The following is a 25,153-nucleotide window of genomic DNA, read 5'->3' as shown; positions in this document are numbered from 1 at the left end:
AACCCTCATCCAACACGCTCTTGACCTTCCATGCCGTCTTTTCAGACACCAACTCGAAGGAAGCAGCCAACCTTTGAAGAAATGCAAGATCAACTGAGAGAAGACTATAAGAAAGTAAATTTTGAGGAGGATATATCCTACAAAAATTATGCACATCTAAGAATGAGATATTCGAGAGGCGGAAATAGAGGATATTTTAATGATGATCTCAGGAGGAAGTTGAGTAAAGTAAATATGTCTCCATTTGACGGATCCGTATCCATATTTGCGCAAGCATGGGTAATGAAGGCCGATACTTACTTCCAGCTTAATCCCATGCCTGAAGAAGAAACAATTAAATTTGCAGCATTGCACCTAGAGGAAGTTGTGCATGAATAGTGGCATCACGACACCATCACAATGGGGCATGATCAGATAAATACTTACACAGAATTCACTGAGAGATTGATAGATCGAGTTGATGGTAAAGATCCAGAACTCAATTACAAAGATTTGGCACAACTGAGACAAACTAGATCAGTCGACTAGTACATTGCAGAATTTTAGAAACTCTCTGTTTTGGTCACGGATATTTCTGAAAGAAGATGGATAGTGCTCTTCATGGACAAATTGACAAAACCACTGAAAGGTTAGGTAAAGGGGTTCAATCCTGCCACCCTGTCGGAGGCAATTAAGAAGGCACGAAGTATGGCATCATCCTCGCAAAGTTACTCACATTTCAAACTGCCGATGTTTCCGAGAGACAAAGATAATAAACCTCCACCCAAGAAGCCGTTGTTAGACGAAGCCACTAGACAAAAGCTCCGAAGGAAGAAACTGTGTTTCAATTGCAAGGGACCTTGGGAGCCTCGCCACAAATGCTTCGAAAAAGGGAAGATCCATTACATTGAGGTTGTGTTTGATGATGAGGACGAATAGGAAGAAATACTTGCCAAAGACAACCAACATCACGACGACACCAACATAGTTAGCTTGAACCATACAGAAAGAATTGCAGCATTGGTATGATGTGGAGGAACTATTGCCCTAGCCAGTAGCCCAAGGTGCATAGTGTTTCGTATATGGGGAACCCTTCAAGGAAAAAGGGTTATGGTGATGCTCGATAGTGGAGCTACACTAAACTTCATAAACTCCTCTCTGGTGAAACGAAGAGGTTTGCCTACAGAGACACATGTAGGATTTCAAGTCAAGGTTGACAGAGGGACTCTCCTACCTTGGACACACATTGTTCCTTAGCTAAGTATCATAATGGTGAATCACACAGTGACCGAAGATTTCTTCATAATGGATCTTGACGATATGGAGGTTATCCTACACATATAGTGGATGGAGACACTTGATGAATACACTCAGAGTTTCAAATGGATGGACTTCACTCTTGTTGTCAATGGAAAAGTTGTTCTCTACGGAATGGCAAATGAAGGTCCAAAGGAAGTCTCTACACATCGGATGGAGGCAATTTTTCAGCGTGATGACGTTGCGTGGGCTGCATATTGTTTTGTCTCGACGAAACCTATAGAAGGGCAACGAACACCGCCCTAGGATGATGATCTACAAGAAATTTTGAACCATGATAAAGTTTTTAAAGACATTCCCCCTGGCATAACACCGCATTGTACTATCGAATTAGAAGCAGGAGAAAAGCCGGTCATAACCACACTGTACCGCCATCCCAAGAAATTCAAAGATGAGATCAAAAAGATGATTCAGGAATTGTTAGAGAAAGGATGGATCTGTCCCAATTCTAGCCCTTTCACGTCATCAGTGGTTTTGGTCAAAAAGGAGGACGAGATGATGCACGTGTGTGGACTACCATGCATTGAACAAAAAAACAATAAAGAATAGATATCCATTCCAAGGATAGTTGAGTTGCTAGATGAATTGCATGGTGCGTTCTATTTTTTGAAAATAGATCTCCATTCTGGATACCATCAGATCCGCATGAGGGAGAAAACATGAAAAAGATGGCTTCTCATTGTCACTACGGGCATTATGAGTTCCTGGTCATGTTCGGATTGACAAATGCACCCGCTACATTCCAATCATGCATGACTTGCATCTTCAAAAAACAATTGCGTAAGTACTTATTGGTTTTTTTTTACGATCTTATTTATAGTAGGACATGGGAGGAGCACTTGAAGCATCTAGATGAAGTCCTTAGAATCATGAAGGAGCAATCTTTGTTCGCTAAGCAATCCAAGTGTGAATTTGGTATGACAGAAATATTGTACCTGGGGCATGTCGTCAGTAAATATGGAGTTCAAATTCATCAGGAGAAGATTTAGGCTATCCTTGATTGGCCTCTCCCAAAATCACTGACAGATTTGCGAGGTTTTTTTGGACTATGCACTTATTATCGGAGGTTTGTTAAAGGCTTCTCTCAGCTCAGTGCACCCTTAACGGATCTGACAAGGAAGGGGTCTTTCCAGTGGAATGAAAAGGCACAACTCATTTTTGATAAGCTGAAAAAGGCAATGAGCACTTGTCCCGTACTTGCATTACCTAATTTCACTCGACTGTTCATTTTTGAGTGCGATGCATCCGAAGAAGGCATTGGCGTGGTATTGATGCAAGATAGACACCCCATAGGTTATGAGAGCAGGAAGCTTATGCAAACAGAACGCCTATATTCCATCTATGACAAAGAGATGTTGGCCATTGTACATGCACTTTTCGGCAATATCTGGTAGGTGCCAAGTTTTTCGTCCACACGAATCACAACAGTTTGAGATATTTTCTAGAGCAACGAGATTTGAACAAGAGGCAACAAAAATGTGTAAGCAAGGTTTAGGCCTTTGATTTTGACATTGAATATGTAAAAGGAAAGAACAATGTGGTTGCAGATGCTTTGTCCAGGAAACCTGTCATCTGCTTACTAACCTAGATTTCAACCGACTGGAAAGTACATTTCTTGGTAGAATAATCCAAAAACACATTTCCCTATGAGCTAATGGATGCCAACAGCAAGGATGATTGGTACAAAGTGGTGGATGACATCATTTACTATAAGAGTCAGATATTTTTAGTACCGAAATCCATATTGAAGCAGAAAATTCTGAAGGAGGTACACAACTCACCCTTTGCAAGACACTTGGATTTCCTCAAAACTTACAAAAGTCTTCGGGAGAGGTTTTCATGGAAAGGACTTAAAGGAGACATATTGCAGTATGTAAGAGTGTGCGGTCTACCAGGAGAACAAATCTAAACACAATCTACCTACTGAGTTACTGCAACCTCTGTCAATTCTAGAACATAAGTGGTAAAGTATCTCAATGGATTTCATAACATGGCTTCCCAAGGTAAATAGAAAGGATTGTATTTTCATGGTGGTTGACAGATTATCCAAGTAAGCACATTTCTTCGCCATCCCCTCAGATTTTCAGGCTGCACAAGTTGCCAATCTATTTTTTAGAGGTGTCTTTTGTCTGTACGGGTTACCCCAAAACATTGCCAGTGATCGGGATGGGCGATTTATCAGTATCTTCTGGACAGAACTATTTCAATTGGCAAGAACAGAATTGTCACCAATTATTAGTTACCAGCCTCAGATAGATGGACAAATGGAGATTGTGAACAAGTGGCTGGAAGGTTACCTTCGAAACTATGTTTCGACACAACAACGGGCATGGATCAAGTGGATACACCTAGGAGAATACTGCTACAATACCACGTATCACATGTCCATCGGGATGGCACCATTCAAAGTTGTATATGGGTACGACTCCCTCAATTTCATCGACATAGCACTGGGAGACAGTCGTGCACCAAGGGCGAGGGATTGGCTTTAGGAGGGATAGGACATCCTGCTATACATGAAGGAAAACTTACAACGGGCACAAAATCAACAGAAGATGTACGTCGACAGATACTGAATGGAGAGGAGCTTTGAAGTAGGGGACTTGGTTTATCTTAAGCTCTAGCCATATCAACAATCCTCATTGAAGGAAAATGGAAAAGGAAAATTGAAGCCACGATTTTATGGCCCCTATCACGTAGTTCGTCGCATTGGTGAAGTCACTTACAAGCTGGAACTTCTAGAAGGAAGCCGTATTTATAACGTCTTTCATGTTTCAAACCTGAATAAGGCCATGGGTCAGAACGTCATGGTAGCCACAAACCTTCCATCACTCAATGAAGAAGGAAAGATCATATTGGAACCAACTGAGATCATCATAGTACATGAGAAGACCTTGCTGAACCGTACGGTGAAGGAATATTTGGTGCATTGGAAACACTTGCCATTGGAAGACACGACGTGGGAAGGCAAACGCATTCTCCAGCACTTGGCATTGTATTTGCTTGAGGACAAGCAAAATTTGGGACAGGACTGTAATGTTCTCGTTATAAAATAAATCATTTATTAAACTATTGTTAATGGGCTGATTGATTTAATATATCTCAGACCCATTTTTTTTTTGTTTACGTAGTTAGTGTCATCATCGACTATCTTTGTACACCCTCGGAAAGTTTTCTCGACAGGTATTTAAGCAAATCTTGTAGGTAGTCTTTAGGTATGCATTTTGGATTATTTCTTTGTACTATGAATTCCAGTTGGGATTCTCTGTTGTTCACCATTTTGGAAGTGAAAGATCTTCTCTACTTAGTTATTCTGCTTTTAATGGGATTCAACCCTCACCCTATTCTGTCGCTTGTAATACACCGCTCGGAATTGGCAAATCGGAGCACCATCATAATGCGAATATTAATTGAATGTTTGTGTTTACTTTCTATTTCTTGTTCAAGTTTTATCTTGATTGTATTCAATCATTTTCTAACAACCAATTTCATCCATATAACATCGTTGAAAGCAGCCCTATACCATACGCCCACCACACACTGTATAACTCTCTGAAATCACATTGTACGGCCTTCTCTTGACCCTCTAGTATCAACTATACGGCTGTGTTCTGCATTCACCGTACAACCTCGGCCTTTGTGTCCCTCCACCCTTGCATCGTACAGCCTTCTGTAAGGCATCTTAGACACCCCGTACAGCTTCCCACCATACGGCATCACACACCCCGTACGGATTCCCACCATACGACATCAGTATTCCATTGTACGTACATCACTCCCCAATATCGTATAACCATATTGCCGATATCGTGCGGCCATTCCTAGTGCCATTCCATTGTTTTTGTACAACGGGTTTACAGCCATTAGACACTAACATACAGTCATCTCAATTGGCAAAGTGAAATGGATCATTACACAGTGACAGAGGAAGGATGAGAGGCCGAGAAAGTGGGCGAGAGACAAGGGGAAAGGCAAAGGTGAATATTGAGGAGAGCATGGTCCGCAAGAGAAAGGCGCAAAATGGTGATATTGTGAATGCAAGAAATAAAAGAGGGATAGGCAAGGACATAATCAATGACACTAGCACCCCCACCATGGGGCCAACAAGTGAAGAACTCTGAACTAGGGAAGCAGGAAAGGCCGTTCAAGATTACCAGAGCAAAAGACACAAAACCGCAACAGATGTGTACCATACATAGATAATGGCTCAAGAGCATCCTTAGAGTGTTGCTGAAGTCCAAGGGAAGTCAGATCAATCCCAATGGAGTAGATGGGGTCTGAGCTATGATCAAAAAGCGGAGTCTAGAGTTCCCTGGTTCTCACATTAAAATCCTCAAGAATAATAATGTCACCAAGAGCAGCAAATTGAGAAATAGTCTCATGAAGATTGAGATACGGTCTCCGTCCTTGGTACCATGAATAGCATAGTGGGAGGAAGCTAGCAAGAAATAGCAAGCAGCTAAGAAAAGATCTCTCTAATGGTGACATTTACGGTCAATGCGGACCCACATAAATTTGGCAAACGTATCCGAGTGAACTATAGAAGTGTTGCTGAAAATATCCTCCTTGATCAAACAAGCCACGCCACCCAAGCCATGTACACCACCAGAAGCACGAACCTCCTCTCTACATATAGATAACCACTAATAGCCAATAACACTCGTATGAGGACATACAAGACTCTCATGAGTCTCTGTAATGACGAGAATATATGCGGATCCTACAACATTACATAAAAGGCCAGGCAACGACCAAAGAGACCCATTGCCATTCCAGTAGTTTACAAGAAGGGAGCAAGAGGGGGTCTCCCTCTTGTCCGACTGTTGGTGGGACCATCATTTGACCTTGGGGGCTGCCTCTCTTCCCACCCACTAGGAGGGGAATCTCTAATAACTGCTTTCAGATTCCTGATAATTGCCCATTTACCGGCTTTCCTCGCATCCACGACAATCCCATGAGCGTGTTTCAGCTTTATAACCTGAGTCTTCGTGAGATCTTCATCTAAGAAAATCTTGGAAGGTAGAGAAAAAAAACTTCCTCTTAGCTCAGGGAGCTTGGAGCCTGTTTGCAAGTGAAAAGAATCTGATAAATAGGATGTCACCATGTCCAACCCATCATCTATCCAATGTGATATCAGTAAGACCAAGATGATTGCAGAGGAAAGTGCATCCAACTACGAGAGGATCAAGAGTGGGAGGGAGTCCACGAACTCACAGGTTGAGCTCACAAACCCGTCTCACCCTCTCATCTTCGATCTTACCTTGCACCATTTTATCAATACTAGCAAGAGGTGCAGTGTCCCTGTTACTACAAAGGGAGGCCCATGACTTAACTTTCTATTCTATTTCCAACACAAGAGTAGAGTGCTTAGCTGCAATAATGGATTGTTGTTCCGTGATGGCATCAAATTCCTCTAGTTGTGTGATAATGAAACGGATACTGGTTTGCAATCCTGTTGTCTAAGTGGTGAAGTACCTGAGAAACTTTGTAACAAAGTTGAATTGGCAGTTGTGGCACTCTTAAGTTCAGAAATGGTGTCCGTTAAGGAAACAACCTGCTCCCTCACCTACATATTGTCCATTTCCAGTTTGGAAATTCTGTCACACAACCTTTGATATGTGAGGATTTGCTGGCCTTGAGTAGAGCAGGAATCACCACTGTCTTCCATAGCCAAAAGAGCAAAAGACCAGTAAAAAATGAAAGTCATCAAAGTCTGTAGATCATAGACCAGGAAAACATGGCAGAAAATGTGTTCCCCACAACAAATGTGACAAAAACCCCAACCATTAAGGCCCCATAAATACCCACTCAAACAACCTTGGAACAGGCGTCAAAGCAACCAAATCCATCCCAACAAGCAAACATAGCAACACAGATGCAACACCAAGAACAAAGAAACCCACACACAGCAAGGGCACACATCTGACGAAGAGGAGGAAGTAAAGAAATGAGCACCCTCATGTTGTCGAACCAGTGTAAAACCACAAAACAACACCCACCAACCCACAGCAGTCGCAAAACTAGATAACAAATTGGTCAAAAATCCCTGCAACATCCACCACAGTTGAAAAGAAAAGAAAAGAAACGAAACTCGAGCTCAAGCGAGACAGAAGAGGGCACACGGTCGTCGGCAGGAAGGAGCTTGAACACGAGCAGAATGGTCGTTGGAGAACTAGCGACGACCACGAGCATAGGAGAGGGCATGATCGCTAGTCATGGGAGAAGACAAGGTTGCGGAAGAAGGTAGGATTGTGGGAGAAGGCATGGTCGAAAGAGTATCCTTATGCATGGGGGAGATTAACTCCTTTGTGCATACTAATTATTTGATGTACTGTATGGTTGTGTTTTGAACATGTAAAACTCTTTACACCCTATCTAAGATAGAGATGTATGTTTACATTCATGAGCAGCGTGAAAGGAAAAGTAAAGGCAGATGAGGAAGAAACATATTTGGCATTCATGGTACTTAGATGTTTTTCATCTATGTTGCCATCAATGCCAAAGGGGGAGATTGTTATCATAAATGCTAATGATATTCTTATGGGGGAGTATGTTAGCACGGTTGGAGACATAATTCAAAGCTTACGTGTTGCATTCATGATAGTTTTTTTCATTGATGTCAACATACACCTTATGCTATGAAGATTACCAAAGTTATAGAGGAAGAATTGTTTGGTGCGGTTAACGATCAACGAGTTGGGATGTAGGCTCCTAGACATATGTTCAGAGATGCTTATAGATTCTACGGTTAAGTGAGTAGACAAAAATATGGAGATATGACAAAGTTCTGTGATGTTTTCTGAAGGTAGCTTTCAGAGAGAGTTTCTGAAAAGTGGTTACTGGTAAATTGATTATATCTTTTAACATAGAAGTCATCTAATTAAGCTAGCTTAGAGGAAGGTGAGTGACATGTTGAAGATGCTTTGTTCCAGACGACAAAAACAATTTTTCATTCTGTGAGGTTTAGTGAAGACTGTTCAAAAGATGTTTCCTGTAAGCCGACAATTAAAAATATCTTTGAGAAGGAGTATAATTGTAATGTAATATCTTAAGGATGTCCTATATTATTATTGTAAATTGGGAAAGCCTCAAGGTCGACTCAATATTTGTTTTAGGACTTGTTTTTAGGATATACTGTGAGCTTCAAAGGAACTATACTAGCAAAGGAGTTGTAGTTTAGCCAGTTCAAAGATCTTTAATATGCTTGTCCAGAAGATCGTCTAGTGAAGGCTGCTTCTCAGGCTATTTCGATAGTGGGTTCAGTTGTCCTCTTTTCAACTCCTAACAAGGTTGACACCATAGATGTATCGCCGATTAATCGGCAATACTAGAAAAAATCGCGATTTTTTGGGGCCGACAAATTAGTCGCCCCAAAAATCACATTTTTTTTTGAAGATTTTTTCAAAAAAATCACAGATTAATAGTCGATTAATCGCCTAAAAATTGCAATTTCTTGGAAAAAAATCACCCGCGCCCGGCAGTCACATAAAGTGACGAAAAAACATATTTTTTTCATTCGGTTTTTAAATTGCTTAGGGCATTTTGGAGAGGAGAGGATAGAGGAGGAGTTCTTGGCAAGCAAGAGGCAAAATTGAGTGCATTTGGAGGCCTTTTGATTCGATTTCTTCGTTACTAGGTAAGTGATTTGAATCTTTGTTTTTTATTTTTGCAAGAGATTGTATTCTTTTTTCTTGCATGTAAATGGATAAAAATACATTCCTAATTAGTTAAGAATGCATTTGATGAATGTAAGCAAGATTAAATGCATTCATTTGCATTTTTTTCCATTCTAGATCGAATTTATGTTAGAAATTTGCACTTTTTTGAAAAATTTGAAACCCTAGGAGCTAGTTTGTTTGAATGTTATTTGGATTTCAATTTATTGGCACTGTTATTGGAATGTTGCTTGAATTCTTTATTTAACTATTAACTTTGATCTTGTTATAATTTATTTATAGTTTTTTTTTTAAATTTGTATGCGTAAGGTAGCCCACAACAGTTTTAAATGGAAGACAAATGGCCATTGACTTCATGCCCTTCAGGCTACATTGGCACCAGGCCAAAGAATGCGAGAGATCAGGCATGGAAATATGCCTATGAAGCACCCGATGAACCAACCAAAGTGATTTGCATTCGATGTGAAAAAGTAATATCCGGGGGCATTTACCAGTTCAAATATCACATCGCAGGGATCTCAAAACATGATACGAATCCTTGTGAGAGTACAACAGAAGAAATAAAAAGGTTTGCAAATGCCTTGCTCGCAGCTGGAGAGCAAAAATAATTGCAAAGAGAGTAGAATAAATTGCATGTCAAGGCAGCGATAGTAGAGACCCAGGGCAGTTTCGTTGATGTTCAGGAGGAGGCAGCCATTGAGAGCATGGCCGGCTCTTATTGTGGGCCGCATGTCCGCAAACAGGGTGGTTTTTCTTTCATGAGTTCCGCTCCCACTCCCACTCCTACACCTAGCACTTCTGCAACATCAGGACCAGCAGGTGCTTCTGGGATATGGAGCTATTTTGTGTCGAGGCACACACCTAGTGCACAACCTTCATTAGAGGCCACTAGATGGAATAAGGAGGTCCATGACCAGGTGGACAATGCACTAGCAGATTTTTGGGTTTTCAACAACCTTCCTATTAGTGTTGTTGACAGTCCCTATTGGGAGGCTTCAGGCCACAGGGTTGAGAGTTGCAAGAAAGAGGTACAAGTCCCCTTCTTGTTTTGTGTTGGGTGGCAAGTAAGCGAATAATTTTATTACACTCGATTTCCTTTTAATTTTTAACTTTTTACTTAGTTCTAAATTTTAATTAAATTATCTAGAAATTAGAATGTTGATTACTAAAGTCTAAATCAATTTAAAATTACTAAGAATCTAAGACATAACTAAATTTTGTTTTTGTAGGCTTATTGGAACTGTTGTTGAGAGGGCCAAAGCATTTGTTGAGGAACAGAAACAAGAATGGACAAAATTTGGTTGCACCATTCTTTCTGACAGGTGGATAGATGGGAAGAGCAGGACCATAATTAATTTTTTGGCCTGTTGTAATGATAATGTGGTGTTCCTGAAATCAATCGATGCCTCCAGCAAGGTAAAAAATGCTTAGTCATTGGCATTGATGTTGGAGAACATGGTCTTAGAGATTGGCATTGAAAATGTGGTGCAAATCATCACAGACAATGCTGCTACATATGTATCAGCAGGTAAACCGTAATTTTATGTTGCATGTGCATTGTGAATTTCACAACAAGAATTTTTAATAGTTTGATATTTTTGAAAAGTTGGAAACTAATTAGTATTTGCTTTTACAATTGGCAGGAAAACTCCTACAACAGAGGCACCCCACTCTCTCTTGGACCCCGTGTGCAGCACATGTCCTTGACCTTCTTTTGGAGGACATGGGCAAACTTGAGTGGGTCACTCCAATTGTGGAGGATGCAAGGTGGGTGACAAAATACATATACAATCACCCATGGGTCCTTAGCCTGATGAGAGAGCACACTTATGGCAAAGAAATTGTCAGGCTTGCCGTCACAAGGTTTGCAACGATTTTCTTGACATTGCAAAGCATTCTCGATAATTTGGTTTCTTTGAAGCAAATGTTTGTTTCCAAAAAATGGCTTGATTCCACATTTTCAAAGAATAATGAAGGAGAGAATGTTGTGCGGATTGTGTTTGATAAATATTTTGCAGATAAGGCCGATGAAATAGTAAAGGTAACTACAAAACTTTAAGTTTTAGTTTACACTTTACAACTTTATAACATACTAAGTTTGTAACTCAAGTAAATAATAATTTTGTAACTTGTCAACTAATTTCAAATTTATATTGCAGGTGTTTGAGCCTTTAGTCAGAGTTCTGCGTTTGGTTGATGGAGACAAAACGCCAATGGGTGAACTATATGAGGCCAAAGAATCTGTCAAAAATTACTACAAGGGGGAAAGCATCAAATATGAACCCATTTGGCAGATCATTGATAGAGGGTGGAATAATCAGCTCCACCAACCCATTCATGTCGCAGGATATTTCCTCGACCCACGTTTTAGGTATATTGTAAGCTCATTCTTACTCAAATTTAAGTTAACGAAGACTTGAGTTCATTTTTCTTTCGTAGGGTGTTGGGTGTGTACTAAAATTGCAATACTTATTTGTTTTTGGTTTTTGGTTTTAGGGCTGATGGTACATATGCAGATCCTGATGGAGAGGCCATCAGAGGCCTAAGTGAGTGCGTCCAAAAGATGGTAACCAGCGAGGAAACAAGAGATAAAATCATCGCTGAGCAAGAGATCTTCACTTCAGCAGGGGGCAAGGTGTTCTCCACTCCTCTCTGCAAGAGAGCAAGGCTTACACAAACCCCAGGTAATACATTTGCAAACTTCTGAATCTCAAATGCTAAATTAACATTTATGTTTCACTTTTTGTTGTCTATTAGTATTTTCTAACTTGTACAATTTTTGTGATGCAGTGGCTTGGTGGACCACTTGGGGTGCAAGCACTCCAAATCTTGCAAAATTTGCTCTCAGAATCCTATCACAGCCTTGCAGCGCATCGCATTGTGAGCGCAACTGGAGTTTGTTTGAGGCCATCCACACAAAAAAGAGAAACAGGTTGTCCCAAAAGAGGATGAATGACATAGTCTATGTGCAATATAATCTTAAATTGTGCATGAAAAGGGCACAAAAAGATCCTCCTGGGCCAATCGATTTGGATGAGATAGATCCTTATTATGATTGGATGGCACAGGAGTAGGCTCCCTTATTTACACAAGAGGACATCTCCAATTTGGAGAGGGAGGCCGCAGAGGAGGCTGTGGAGGAGAAAGGGGGTGGAACTGGATATGACATCGATTTGGATGACATCGAGGAGGGCAATGATGAGGATGATGACATTGAGCTTACTGCAGAGGACCTTGACAACTTGCGCGCAGTGAATGTGGAGCTACCGACATCTAGTTCTATAGCTACACCATCTCTTGCATTGGCACAGACACAGGCACAGACCCTGTGGGGTTCTAGTTCTAGAGCTTTACCCTCTCCCGCACTCGCTAGTAAAGCGATTGGGAAGAGGAAGATATAGTCCTGTATTTGACATTTGTACTTATTTGTAGTCATGTTGATGTGCTTATTTGAACTCTTTACATTTGACACTTTATTTATGAGAATACAACTTCTCATGTGTTGTGAACTTGTTAGTTGTTAGTAATTTACAACTTGTCACTACTTACTTGTTAGTAATTTACTGATTAATAACTCTTTTTGCGTTGATATATATCTAAACATGATTGTTTCTTATGTATTGTTAGTAATTAAGTCATTAGATGCAAAAAAACATTGAATTCTGTAAAAAAATCGCATTTTTTTATTAAAATTTAGTGGTTTTTGAGTTCTCGATTTTTTCCCCAATTTTTTGCCGATTTTTCCCGATTAAACTTTTTCAGGCCTAGGTGATTAATCTCCTCGGGCGATTTTTACATCAATGGTTGACAGTCACAACTCCCAACAGGGATTCAAAGTCTTCTAACAAGGACTCATATGTACTGATTGTATTTCATTGACTTCTAACAAGGTCTATCCTTTCACAAGGAACTCTTATATTAGTACATCATCTTGCGGGCATCATTCCCACCGGGGTTTCGTGTTTGATCAAGGGTTTCCCTAGTTAACATATTTGGTGTTATTGTGCATGGTTATCTTTCTATGGTTGTTGCATCTATTGTTTACATGTTTCAGAATTAATAAAGTTGTTGAGAATTACATAACTGATTCACACATCCCCCTCCACCCGTACCCCCTCCCCACCACTTAACTTGGCAGACTTTAGTTTCTAACAAGCCTTAGTCGATTGGTGTCATGAAGAAACTTTGAATTTAAGTTATAAATACAACCTCTTGCAAAGTTCGAACCATTCTATGAGCTTTGCATTTTGTTATTGTGAGTTGACGAAATATGAGGGTTTGAAAGTGTGGATGCTGGAGGAATTGTGAATTCCTTTCAAGTTTGTGCACTCTAAGGTGGTGGAATTATGCCAGCAAATAATACTTGTTTATCTGCTGAGCCTGAATGCATTGTGGAAGAATTTCTGCGATGTTTGATCAAAGCTAAGTCTGGAAATTGTTAGTCCAAAGTGGACATGAGGTTTGATAGGGGATCTTTGCAACTGCTTGTAGCAGCATTGGGATATTGTAGTGCAGAACGGATCATTATATGCAGCTACCTGAAACATTGTGTGGGCTGCAATTTGTATCTGAGGCAGCATCAAACATCTTTGGACCCACGTTTCATTTACTGGAGGCCGACATTGTTGGTGCAGACCAGCATTACCATTCCCAGGTGGCTGGTGTGTGTCTGGGATCTACAATGTCCCTTGAATTGTAATTTTTTATTTATTTTTTAATAAGCTTGTTTATCTTGCTCGGCATTTGTAATTACTGACAAATGTTGATAAAGAAAATAAAGCTGGTGTTTGAATTGTAATTATTCACTTGCATTTCAAATCATTGTCATCATACAATTTAAAAATTACAAAAATGTATATACTTTGAAAACACAAAAAATTACAGAACTTCCAAAACAGCAAAACAATCAAATCTCAGCATAGATAGAATGAGACACTTGAAGGTTCCTAAGTAATGATGATGGTCTTAATTTAATAATTAAGCAATTCAACAATTTCATCTATTAACTCAGTGATCAACAACCATATATATGGTTTTATTATTCATTAAATAACCTGTGTAAAGCAACTACAAAAGTGAGATTGAGTAGGGCCCACTAGTTGATCCATAAATCCAAACAATACAATTCATTTCCTTCAAAACTGAATTACAATTTTGGGTGTATCTACCGGGTACCCCACTGTTCTATAGGTATAACAGAAAGAATGATCATATGTTTAGATTAAAACTAAAATAAAAATGCTTTAATTTACACTTTAAAGGCTAGCACAGACTAGAAAACTATCAAAAGGTACTTCTGTTTTCAATATGCATAAATATATACCATGCCATGTGCTGCATCCCCAATCAAGACAATGTTTCTGTGATGAAACTGGGAGAGAGTTACTGCCCCACCCCCTCTCATTGGTGACTGCTTCCACAGGTCTTCTGCAAAGTTTGGGTTCTCACGAAGAAGTAGATCAAGCACATCTGGAGCCTTCTCTCTGAACAATTTTAAGAGATAACCTTAAGGCATTAAGATCTTGAAAATCCAGTGGTTCTGTTTAAGGGTCTGAAAATACCTAAAGATCCTGGTGACATCTTCTGGAGAAGGTGCATTCACAAGTTCATTATTCAATGTACCACCCCAAAAGCTTCCATCAGCAACATTAACTAGCATCATATTAATATCTCGCCAAGCCTATATGAATGAAAATCTCTTAGTAACTAAGCACAGAATCACATTGTAGACAAGAAGTCATCACCTTAGCTAATATCCTTAATTTAATAGAATAGTGCAACAAATTTCCAATCAATGCTAATCCTGTTACATGTTCACATGTAGATCATGATCATTGCAATAAGGATATTTATTTTAAAAGTATATCTTGGATACTTATTTCACCTATGCAACCAATGGTTTGTAATGCATACCTGCACTCTGTCATGATCAGCAATAAAGGTGGACTCCCTTGCCAAAGAAGGGCGAACATAGAATGACTTGTAGGTTCTTGGGTTATCCATAAAGTCTAGTGTGATATGTGACCTGAATGGAACAGCTCATCAAAATCACATAATGCGATCATGAAAAACAACATAATTAAAAACTACTCAATAGAAAACAAAAGCTTAATCAGAATAGTTCATGCTATTTTGTTAAAACTTCAAATACATAAATCATTCTTTCTTTACGCAACTTGTTAGACTGGCCTGAAAAAAATGGAATTAATTCTAAATATGATTGAGTAAAAATAAACATTTGCAACACTCCCGCACAAGTGGTTTTCTTGTTACTTCTTCCAAAATAGATGTCTGTTTTTCTCTTTTTTCAATGAGTTAATGATTGCAGTGATGAAGATGCCAATTTTTAACATCCAGAAATGAGTCTGGGACAAGTTATAGAAACACGGACTTTCCACAACTTCTGAGTTGTGTGGAACATTTTTCGGTGCCACATGAAATTGTTTTGATTGCCTTAATTTTTAATGAAAATGATAAACCAGGCTCTGAGTCTTTTTCAATAATTATATTGCAGAATTAATAAAAAAGTTTCTGGTGTTTTCTAACTGCAACCTTTCTGAAGCATTTCTTATAGATCTTCTCTTCCAGTTACTTGCCTTATCATTCAGAAACACATTTCTAGAAATCCATGCTATATTGTTTTCAGACTGTGGCTCTGGCTTCTCCAGTATTGAAACTACATTCCGATTAGATTTGACCAGTCTAATCCTTGAAAACATTCTGCATTCTGTTTCACCATCTTATGGATTTATATGAACAATTGGATAGACCAAGTTGATGATTAACTTGATAAATGATGATAGGCATCAAAGATTATTCTGAGATTGCTCTGATTGGTTTATTTTATCAAAGTCTGCAGGCATACGAGGATTTCTAATTTCTAGTGATGCCAATATATTATGGTGGATTATCACAAAGGCTTCTTCTGAGCTGACTGTTTCCTGACAAACATTCCTGTGTGATGTGTTTCAATTCATCGAGTCATTGTTGGTATATTCAGTACTGCCATACAACATGCAGCCCTAACTTTCCAATATGTGCATTATTTGTGTGATCGTGGTTATCAACCATGACTTTTGTCTATATCCTCAATATCTTTCAAAAATGCATTTTTAGCACTTCTGAGGATGTCTCCTTATATTCTCCAAAACACAGAACTGACGTATCAGTATCTAAACAATCATTTTCTGGGAAATCTTCCAGATAAATATTTCCTGTAGTGTACATCTTCTCTAAACTGACAATTGATATTAGTATTAAGGTACTGAAAAAACACATTGAATGATCCATTTTTATTGTCCAAAACAGATTTTACCTTGTTGAAAAGACCAGTCTTTGTGACTGTGGTGGCCACTACAGTTAACCTAATCCATTATTTACTCAATTTATCACCATTTGATTGGTTGTCCAGCCTGTTACCCAAATTTTGGGGAAAAAAATTACTAATTCAATTGCAGCATAGGCTTATCATTACCTCAATCATTTATCACCTAGGCACCTTCAAATTGTTTTCTTTAAAAGAAAATCATAAACTATCTAAGCTCTGAATGTAGACAGACTGCCACCATGAATTAATTTTCTTTCTTTGGTTCTTCCAGCTGATTCTCAAAATCTTCTAAAGATTAGCCATCTCCTGTACTCAACACTTCAAGAGATATGCCAGCAAACAGGGAATATAATTCCCTCTGCACTTTAGGCTCTATAGACTTAGGTGGGTTTCCCTTTTAACAGTATTTAAAGATAGTAAACAAGTTTAGCTTGAAGCAGAGAAATCTCATACATTTTGACAAGGATTCATAAGATACAATGATGAAATTAACTAAATTTCCTGTAAACAGTAAGATCCAGACATGAGAACATTGGATAACTACCAATAACTTATGAAATTCATGAGATTTGTTCTTTCAAAAGATTGACTTGAACTCTGAAATTTTTTTGTCTATTCTTTTGGTGCCTATGCTTACCTACGATGTAATGTCGCAAAGGCGAATTCCGCTTGAAGGAAATCTTGACCCAAAGGCAATCTCGACCCGAAGGGGATCTCGTCCCAAAGGCAATCTTGACCCAAAGGGGTTTTCGACACGAAGGGGATCTCAACCCGAAGGCAACAACTTCCCTAAGGGGATCTCGGCAATCTCCGCCTGAAGGCAATCTCTATCCGGAGGCAATCTCGACCCGAAGGAGATCTTTGCCCGGAGACAATTTTTGAAGAGAGTCGAAGGCCACACAGAAGGAAGCCGAAGGTCACACGAAAGGATGCCAAAGGCCGCACAGTAGGTAGGAGGAATTACAACAATCAGGTGTACTGTGGGTGTAAAGTTGTCAAAGATGCCTGATGGCTTACGGCCAGGGAGTAGTGAGTAGTGTATGATAACAATTGTGAGCTGTACGGTGGAGAGAGAGGGTATGCTGCAGATTGTATGCTATTGTGTAATTAGAGCGGGGTGTGCAAGACGTATGGCCAAGCCGTCTGGTGGAAATAGGAGGGTGTCCCTACGGTAATGATGAAAAAATGAAGATTGACATGTACTGATTGGTGGTGCAGAGAGTATGTCAAACATACGGTTAGGTGGTTGTATGGTTGGGGAGGGTGATACGGAATGATATGTGTTAGAGGGTGATTGCCAAAGTCGTACGCAGGGATGAAGGGATGGGTATGGAGGGTGGTGGCAAACTACCTTTAATGAGATAATGCAATTGTTTATTAATCACAGAAATATCAATATGAGCGAAACTGTACACTGCTACACACGAACAAATATATATATATATATATATATATCTTCCAAAACAAAGATACTTGCAAACAAGAATGATGCTCTGATTTGCTAGATCCGAGCCAAGTAATACAGAGACAAAATAGGGTGAGGGTTGAATCCCAACAAAACTGGAATAGCCAAATAGGGAAGATCTTTCAATTCCGAAATGGTGAACAATACTGAACTCCAATAGGAATTCACAATACAAAGAAATAATCCAAATTGCATACTAAACAACTACCTACAATTGGTCATAAATACCCCTGTGGAGAAACTTCCTGAAGGTTTACAAGTAACGCTGACACGACAACACCTACAAATAAAATAAAAGATGGGTCCGAGATATAAATAAATCAATCGGTACCACAAATACAAGTATTATTAACTTGTGCCCCATATTTATTAATTAAAGTAACTAATTAAAGGTCCTTTTATTATATTATTTAAATTCTAGGACCAATTAATTTAATTTAATTATTACATTAAAATTTGGGGATGTGACATACAAAGTCAAGTAGTCATGTAAATGTCTCCTAACGGTAATTAAACATATCTCAATCAACAATCAGCATTACTAGCTTGCAATAAAATATCCTAGTTATGGCATTCAATACAATTATACTCATTGATTCCCATACCCCCAATATTTTGTGAAAAAGTATTTATTCCATTACTTCAATGGAAATCAATTTACAAAATACTCAACAAACAAATTTTGAATGGACCCAATGACCCTTGATTATTTTATTCGTAAGAGTTAAAATATGTAACAATTTGGAGACAATTGCATAGGAAACATTCTTTTCATATAATTTGACTGAAAATGGGCTCAAATCCCCTTATATAGAATAGGTGAGTGCACAAGCTCTTAAGTGAAATCACATCACCTGCATAGTATTTTGCATTTGACACTTTTAAAATTTTGGTAGAACAAAATAGCAAGTCAACCATTCAAAAACCTGCATTTACATCTTCTATTTCAACCAAAGTAACAAGACTCGGACCCAACTCGGACTCGGCAAGGATAATTCGACTCATGACCTAGCTCGGACTCACCTGTGACTTGGCAAAGTGATAAAACCTTTGAAATTTAGAGATTTTTTAGAATTTAAATTAATTTCATGCACTCATTATTGAATAAAGCTTAAAGACACAATAACATCATAAAATAGAAGTTAATTTGATCACATGCATAACATACATCAATTACGGAAGTACAAAGAAAAAATTTAGATGTATTAAGAAAATTTTGAAAACGAAAATTAGAAATCAAACGAGTTAGATGAGTCAGCCGAGTCAACGAAGCGAGTCAGCCGAGTCACCAAGTCGAGTTAGGAAAGTCAGCCGAGTTAGCTAGGCGTGTCAACTAAGTCAGGCTGAGGTAACTCGATTCGTTGACTCGGACGACTCACCCGACTCACGGCGAGTCTTGTCACTATGATTTCAACATAGCCATGTTGTATAATCTCCCAGAAATCCTTATAGTTGAGTAGAGTTTGCATTCTAGTGTGCCAATAAGTAAAATTATTTCTAATGTCCCTATTTTTAATAAAATACTTTAAATAATTAATGGTCCCAAAATTTAAATAATATTAAAATGGACCTTTAATTATTTAATAAAGGGGCCTAATTTTTATTAATTATCCATAAGTGTTTGTCGTGTCAGCGTTCTTTTGTAAACCCTTGAGATTTTTGTCCAAAGGGGTATTTATGACCAACATGTAGGATGTTTTTGGGAGGCGATTTGGATCGTTCTCTTTGTACTGCGAATTCATGTTGGAGTTCTCTATTTGCCATTTTGGAAGTGAGAGATCTTACCTACTTGGTTATTTCAGCTTCGGTGGGATCCAACCCTATTCTATCCTTGTATTACTTCACTTAGATCTAGCAAGTTTGAGCACCATCCTTGTTTGCAAGCTTATCTACAAATTATCTCTCTGTGGCAAAAATAATTTTCATTACGGAATAAGTTACAACTTTTCTATGTTTGGTTCATTACTTGTACAGGTGAATGTTAAGTTTCTTGATTCTTTATAAGTATTGGCAAGTTAGTATACAAGCACAAAGCTTTCGTACCTCCTGCATCCTCCAAACCTCCAACTTCCTCCGTATGCAATAGGCTCCTCCACTATACAACAACACCAATTGTACCTCATCCCCCATACAACCATCCATCTCCTTCCACCATATGCTCTAGTTGCACTTCCCCACCGTATGTCATCAACCACTCTTTTGTACGACATCCTCTTCCCCTCCATCATACGCCTCAACTCTCCCTCCACCTTTACCCTCATCTCCCTCTCCTTCGTACGCCTTCCTCTCTCTGTAACCCTCTCATTTCCACCACCGTCCACCATTTGTCTAAACCTCCATACACCCCTTGCACTTCCCTCCCGTACGAATATAGTTCGTACAACCTCTCAATTTTCTTGTACGCACACCTCTCCACCACTTCTATTTCTTGACGGCTATCGTTGTATACGGCCTAGCTTACCCCCTTGTACTTCCTCCATCATCTCACTATATCCCATCATTCATCCAGTGTCATATGCCAACAAGATCGTACAGTCACCCTTGCACAACCATCATCTCACCTCCCTCTCTATCCCGCTACTTGGTCCACCCTGGTGCTTGCAGTTTGTCCTACTAGTTGGTCCATCCCGCTGCTTGTAGTTCGTCCTATTGCTTGCAGTCCATCCTACTGCATGCTACTTGGCCCATCCTACTACTTGAAGTTTGTCCTGCTACTTGCAATCCATCCTCCTACTTGACAGTCTATCATCTTGCAGTGTAGACTCTATGTACTCCACCTCCAAAGCTCAAAATGAGTCTGTATGCCTGATCGAGAACATCACAGTGGTATCAAAGTTAGTGATCTTGCCAGCTTGTTGGGATGATTGAGAGATTTCGGGATCGAATCACACTATGGTGCCCACCAGCGATGGAGAGTGGTGATTGAAGGCATTACAAAGGATAGGAAAGGAGCTCAGTAATGCTATTGACCTGCCTCTAGACATGTTAGAAGTACATTTGAGCCAGGTGAACCAGTCATCATCAAGCTTTATTCAAAGGATCCTTGCTCTAATTAAGACAACTTTAAGTCAACCCAGCTTGTTGACACACCATGACAAGGAAATCAAGTTAGTAGTTGCAGCATGTCTAAGTGAAATTTTGAGAATCTCAGCTCCTCAAGAACTGTATTATGATGACGCCTTAATAGAGGTATTGTACTTGATCGTTAACAACTTTCAGAGTCTGGATGACATTAGTGGTGATTTTTGGCGGGAGATTTACAATATTGAATAATTGTGCAAATGTCAAAGTATTAACCTTCTCTTAGATCTAGGGTTGGAAGATTTGATCCATGATATGTTTCATCCCTTTTGGTCACCATCAAGGAGTATCATGTTACTATGTTTTTGGTTGCTATGGAGAGCATTATGATTTCATGCACTGAAGAGATAGAGCAAATATCCCAACCTATCACATCTATGTTATGAGCAGTTCACAATCTTACATGTGTTCCTTCTATTGCAACATGTAAATTGGTCGATAACATATTCAAGCATTGTGAAGAAAAATTGACATCTTAGTTGCACAAGGCTAAGGAAATAAGTCATGGCAATCAGAGCAATGAGGAAAATGAAGAGTCACAAAACGATTTGCAAGATTTTGTTGCTATTTGTACAAGAGAAGAGCACCTGAAACTTCAAGATGACAAAAAAAGTGAAGAAGACGCCTACACTAAATTCATCAAACCAACACTCGTCGATCAATTCAATGAAAATTCGAGCCCTATCAATGATCCTCAGAATGAACAAGCTGTACAAGCAGAGCTTCTATTGATGATTCTTTGTAGGAGCAACTACATTTGGTTGAATATGGAGTTTATCCTTCAGTTGTGCCTAATTTGTGCATGATTGTGATTTTTCCATGTGAAGGGCTTCCTCATAAAAACAATAGGACCTATATGAGTTGCGAGGTTCTTAAGGAGATTAATGATTACATGAAGGTTGTGGATTTGGACATCGATGTAGTTCATGACTAGCTTCTTTGCAATCCTGGAGACTATAGACACAACAAAGTTTATATTAGAGTGAAGCAACGAAAGCTTTATGGAGAGTTTATCTTCATCGGTACGATGATAGCACTGATTGGTAAAGTGGAATCGTCATCTGGAATAGTGTCAATTGATATCCTAGTAGCACCGACTAGTATACTCAAAGTGTCATTTGGCATGGTAGCAATGTCGACTGGTATAGGTATGATGGCGGTGTTGTCTGGCATCATGGCAGTGCAAACTAGGACAATGGAAGTGTCAATTGGCATAGTGGTAATATTGACTAGCATGGGTATGGTCCCAGTGTCGAATGACATCATGGAAGCATTGACTAGTATAATGGAAGTCTCATTTGGCATGGTAGTATCGACTGGTACAAGTTCAATAGCAGTGTCGCTCGACGTAGTATTGACTAGCATGCTATCGACTAGTACAAGTACGATGGAAGTGTTGCATGACATCATGGCAACGCTAATTGGCACAGTGGAAATGTCATCTCGCATGGTGCAACATTGATTGGTATGGGTATTGTAGCAGTGCCAATTGGATTGGAGTGCAATGAATCCAATGAAGGCATTGTGTCCGTCTTGATATACAACCATCCTCATGGAAGCAACAAGATTTATTTGAATTATGAGATTTCACAAGAGGTTGATTTGCATAATCTCATGAAGGTTTTGGATTGGGGCATCAATGTGTTTTATGATTGGCTCCCATGGGATCTTGTTGCTTTTAGACATAGCAATATTTATATCAAAGAGGCGCAGCAGAGGCTTGGTGGCGATCTACTCATCTTGATTGAATCCAATTATGCACCTGAGATCTTGAAGAAGCATCAAGAGTTTAGCAGATGTAGCTATCAATGTCAATGCATGTTTTGGGATCTTGGAGTTTGCGGATTGCTTGAGGACAACCGATCTTTGGGTGGGGAGGATTTGTAATGTCCCTAATTTTAATTAAATACTTTAAATAATCAATGGTCCCAAAATTTAAATAATATAAAAATGGACCTTTAATTATTTAATAAAAGGGGCCTAATTTTTATTAATTATCTATAGGTGTTTGCAATGTTGGCATTCTTTTGTAAACTCTCAATAGTTTTCTCCGAAGGGGTATCTATGACTGGCATGTAGGATATTTTTGGGAGGTGCTTTGGATTATTTTCTTTGTATTGCGAATTCCTGTTGTTGTTTGCCATTCTGGAAGTGAGAGATCTTCACTACTTGGCTATTTTGGCTTTCGTGGGATTCAACCCTCACACCCTATTCCATCCTTGTATTACTTCGCTTGGACCTGGCAAGTCTGAGCACCATCCTTGTTTTCAAGTTTATCTACTATTCACTCTTCAATGCCAAATTATCTCTCTGTGGCAAATATCATTTTCATTATGGTAATAAGTTACAACTTTGCTATGTCTGGTTAATTCTTGGTACGAGTGAATCATAAGTTTCTTGATTCTTTATAAGTATTGGCAAGCTAGCATACAAGAACCACACTTATGTACCTCCTGCATGCTCCATACCTCTAGCTTCCTCTATATGCACCATGGTTCTCGACCGTACGGCAACACCAGTTATACCTCCTCCCCCGTACGACCATCCATCTCCTTCCACTGTACACTCCAGCTGCACTTTCCCACTGTACGCCACCACCTGCTCTTCCCTAGGACATCCTCTTCCCCTCCATTGTACGCCTCAACTCTCCCTGAACCTTCACCCTCATCTCTATCTCCTTCATACACTTCTCTCTCTATACCCCTCTCTCATTTCCATCAGCGTACTCCATTTGTCTAAACCTTTATACACCCTTTGCACTTCCCTCCTATATGAACATAGTTCATACGATCACTCACTTATGTTGTACGCACACCTCTCCGCCACTTTTGTTTCTTGTACAGCTACTAGTTCGTAAGGCCTAGCTTCCCCCTTGTACTTCCTCCATCATCTCACTATACCCCATCACTCATCCACTATCATATGCTGACAAGATCGTATGATCACCCTTGCATACTTCCTCTTCTTCCTACTACTTGGTTCGTCTTGCTGATTTGGTCCGTCCTACTGCTCGATCCTTCCTGCTACTTGCAGTCCATCCTGCTGCTTGGTCCTACCTGCTGCTTAAATTTTTTCATGTTGCTTGCAATCCATCTTGCTTCTTGGTTAATCCCGCTGCTTGCAATCCATCCTATTTCTTGCAGTCTATCCTCCGTGCAGCTTGTAGTCTGTCCTACTGCTTGCTCTATCCTGTTGCTTGCAATCCATCCTCCTACCTATAGTCTATCCTCCTGCTTGATTGCCTCTCCTCCTACAGTCTATATACTCCACCTCCAAAGCTCGAAATTAGTTTGTACGCCTGATCAAGAACATTAAATCATCTCCTTAAAAGATGGGAATAAACACATTAGACATTAGACTATCTGTCATATTTTCTATAAACATATGCCAAATGATCCACATGCTTAACACAAGATTCAGGAGAGATCTCTACAAATGAATACTCTCCTTGTCACTTCAAATAGGATCCACACAAAAAATATTTATATTTATTATTATATTTCTTGAGAAATAAGTGTCAATTACAACCGATGATGCACTTGATTACAAAAAATGATGTATCTTCTACAACAAATTTTTTGATAATTCTTCTCAAATATTCAAATTCTCAATATATCACATTTTTAATGATAAAAAAAATCCCAAAATAGTACAATATATTTTCTGTTGGGTGGATATTTTGCAACCAACAGTTCTGGGTAAAAATCCAGTAGCAAAATAGGATGACCAGCCACAGCGTGTGAGATAGAGTCTCTCCTACCTTAAAGGGAAGACTCCCCCTTCTCACCGTTCCTTGGATCAACTCAAGGTAAGCAAGAAGTCGAGAGATTTTATAAAATGGATGTTACCAATATCCTTTCTTCTTAACTTTCAAGAAAGAATTCGCTTACTCGTGGAGCGAGCAATGGGGAGGGTGAATCTCTAACTACACTTCTATCAAGAGATAGAAATAGTGATACCGATAAACCTTCACTAACTCAAACACTAGCTGAAAATGTACCGGTTTGGCTCTAAGTGCGATCATACTTCTATATGGAAAAGCTTTACAACTAGGGCACAAATACTCCTAAAAGTAAAAATAACTTAACTATTTTGCGAATTAAGAGAGAAGTATAAGCCATAGACAAAGCTTCTAGCTATATATTTCCACAACCGCTCTCAGTCAAAGCTTTGGCTCCGGTTGCTTCTTAAATCACTACGTTTTTTAATTGAACACACAATAATAACATGAATCAAGAAAATAGGCACAAACTACAGTCAAAGCTTCTAATTTGCTCTATCACAATGGCTTCCAATCAAAGCTTCGAA

The 25,153-nt window shown here is 39.2% G+C and overlaps 1 protein-coding gene across 3 annotated transcripts in view; it reads right to left on the bottom strand.

Moving 5' to 3' along the window:
• The window catches only part of LOC149570711 (uncharacterized), a 277,096-nt gene that overhangs the window by 77,624 nt on the left and 174,319 nt on the right, over positions 1-25,153 (bottom strand). For all 3 annotated transcript variants that reach the window (XM_089823243.1, XM_089823244.1, XM_089823242.1), the window contains 3 exons: positions 14,886-14,997; positions 14,534-14,652; positions 14,296-14,455 (listed from right to left, as the gene is read on the bottom strand). In XM_089823243.1, the coding sequence (XP_089679369.1) occupies positions 14,296-14,455; positions 14,534-14,652; positions 14,886-14,997 (391 nt within the window). The remainder of the gene's footprint in view (positions 1-14,295; positions 14,456-14,533; positions 14,653-14,885; positions 14,998-25,153) is intronic.

This window comes from Cupressus sempervirens, chromosome 3 (assembly GCF_028749045.1).
Source record: "Cupressus sempervirens isolate cs-2001-9-10 chromosome 3, ASM2874904v1, whole genome shotgun sequence".
In the NCBI taxonomy this organism is placed as follows: domain Eukaryota; kingdom Viridiplantae; phylum Streptophyta; class Pinopsida; order Cupressales; family Cupressaceae; genus Cupressus; species Cupressus sempervirens.
This window is presented reverse-complemented; position numbering and strand designations above follow the sequence as displayed.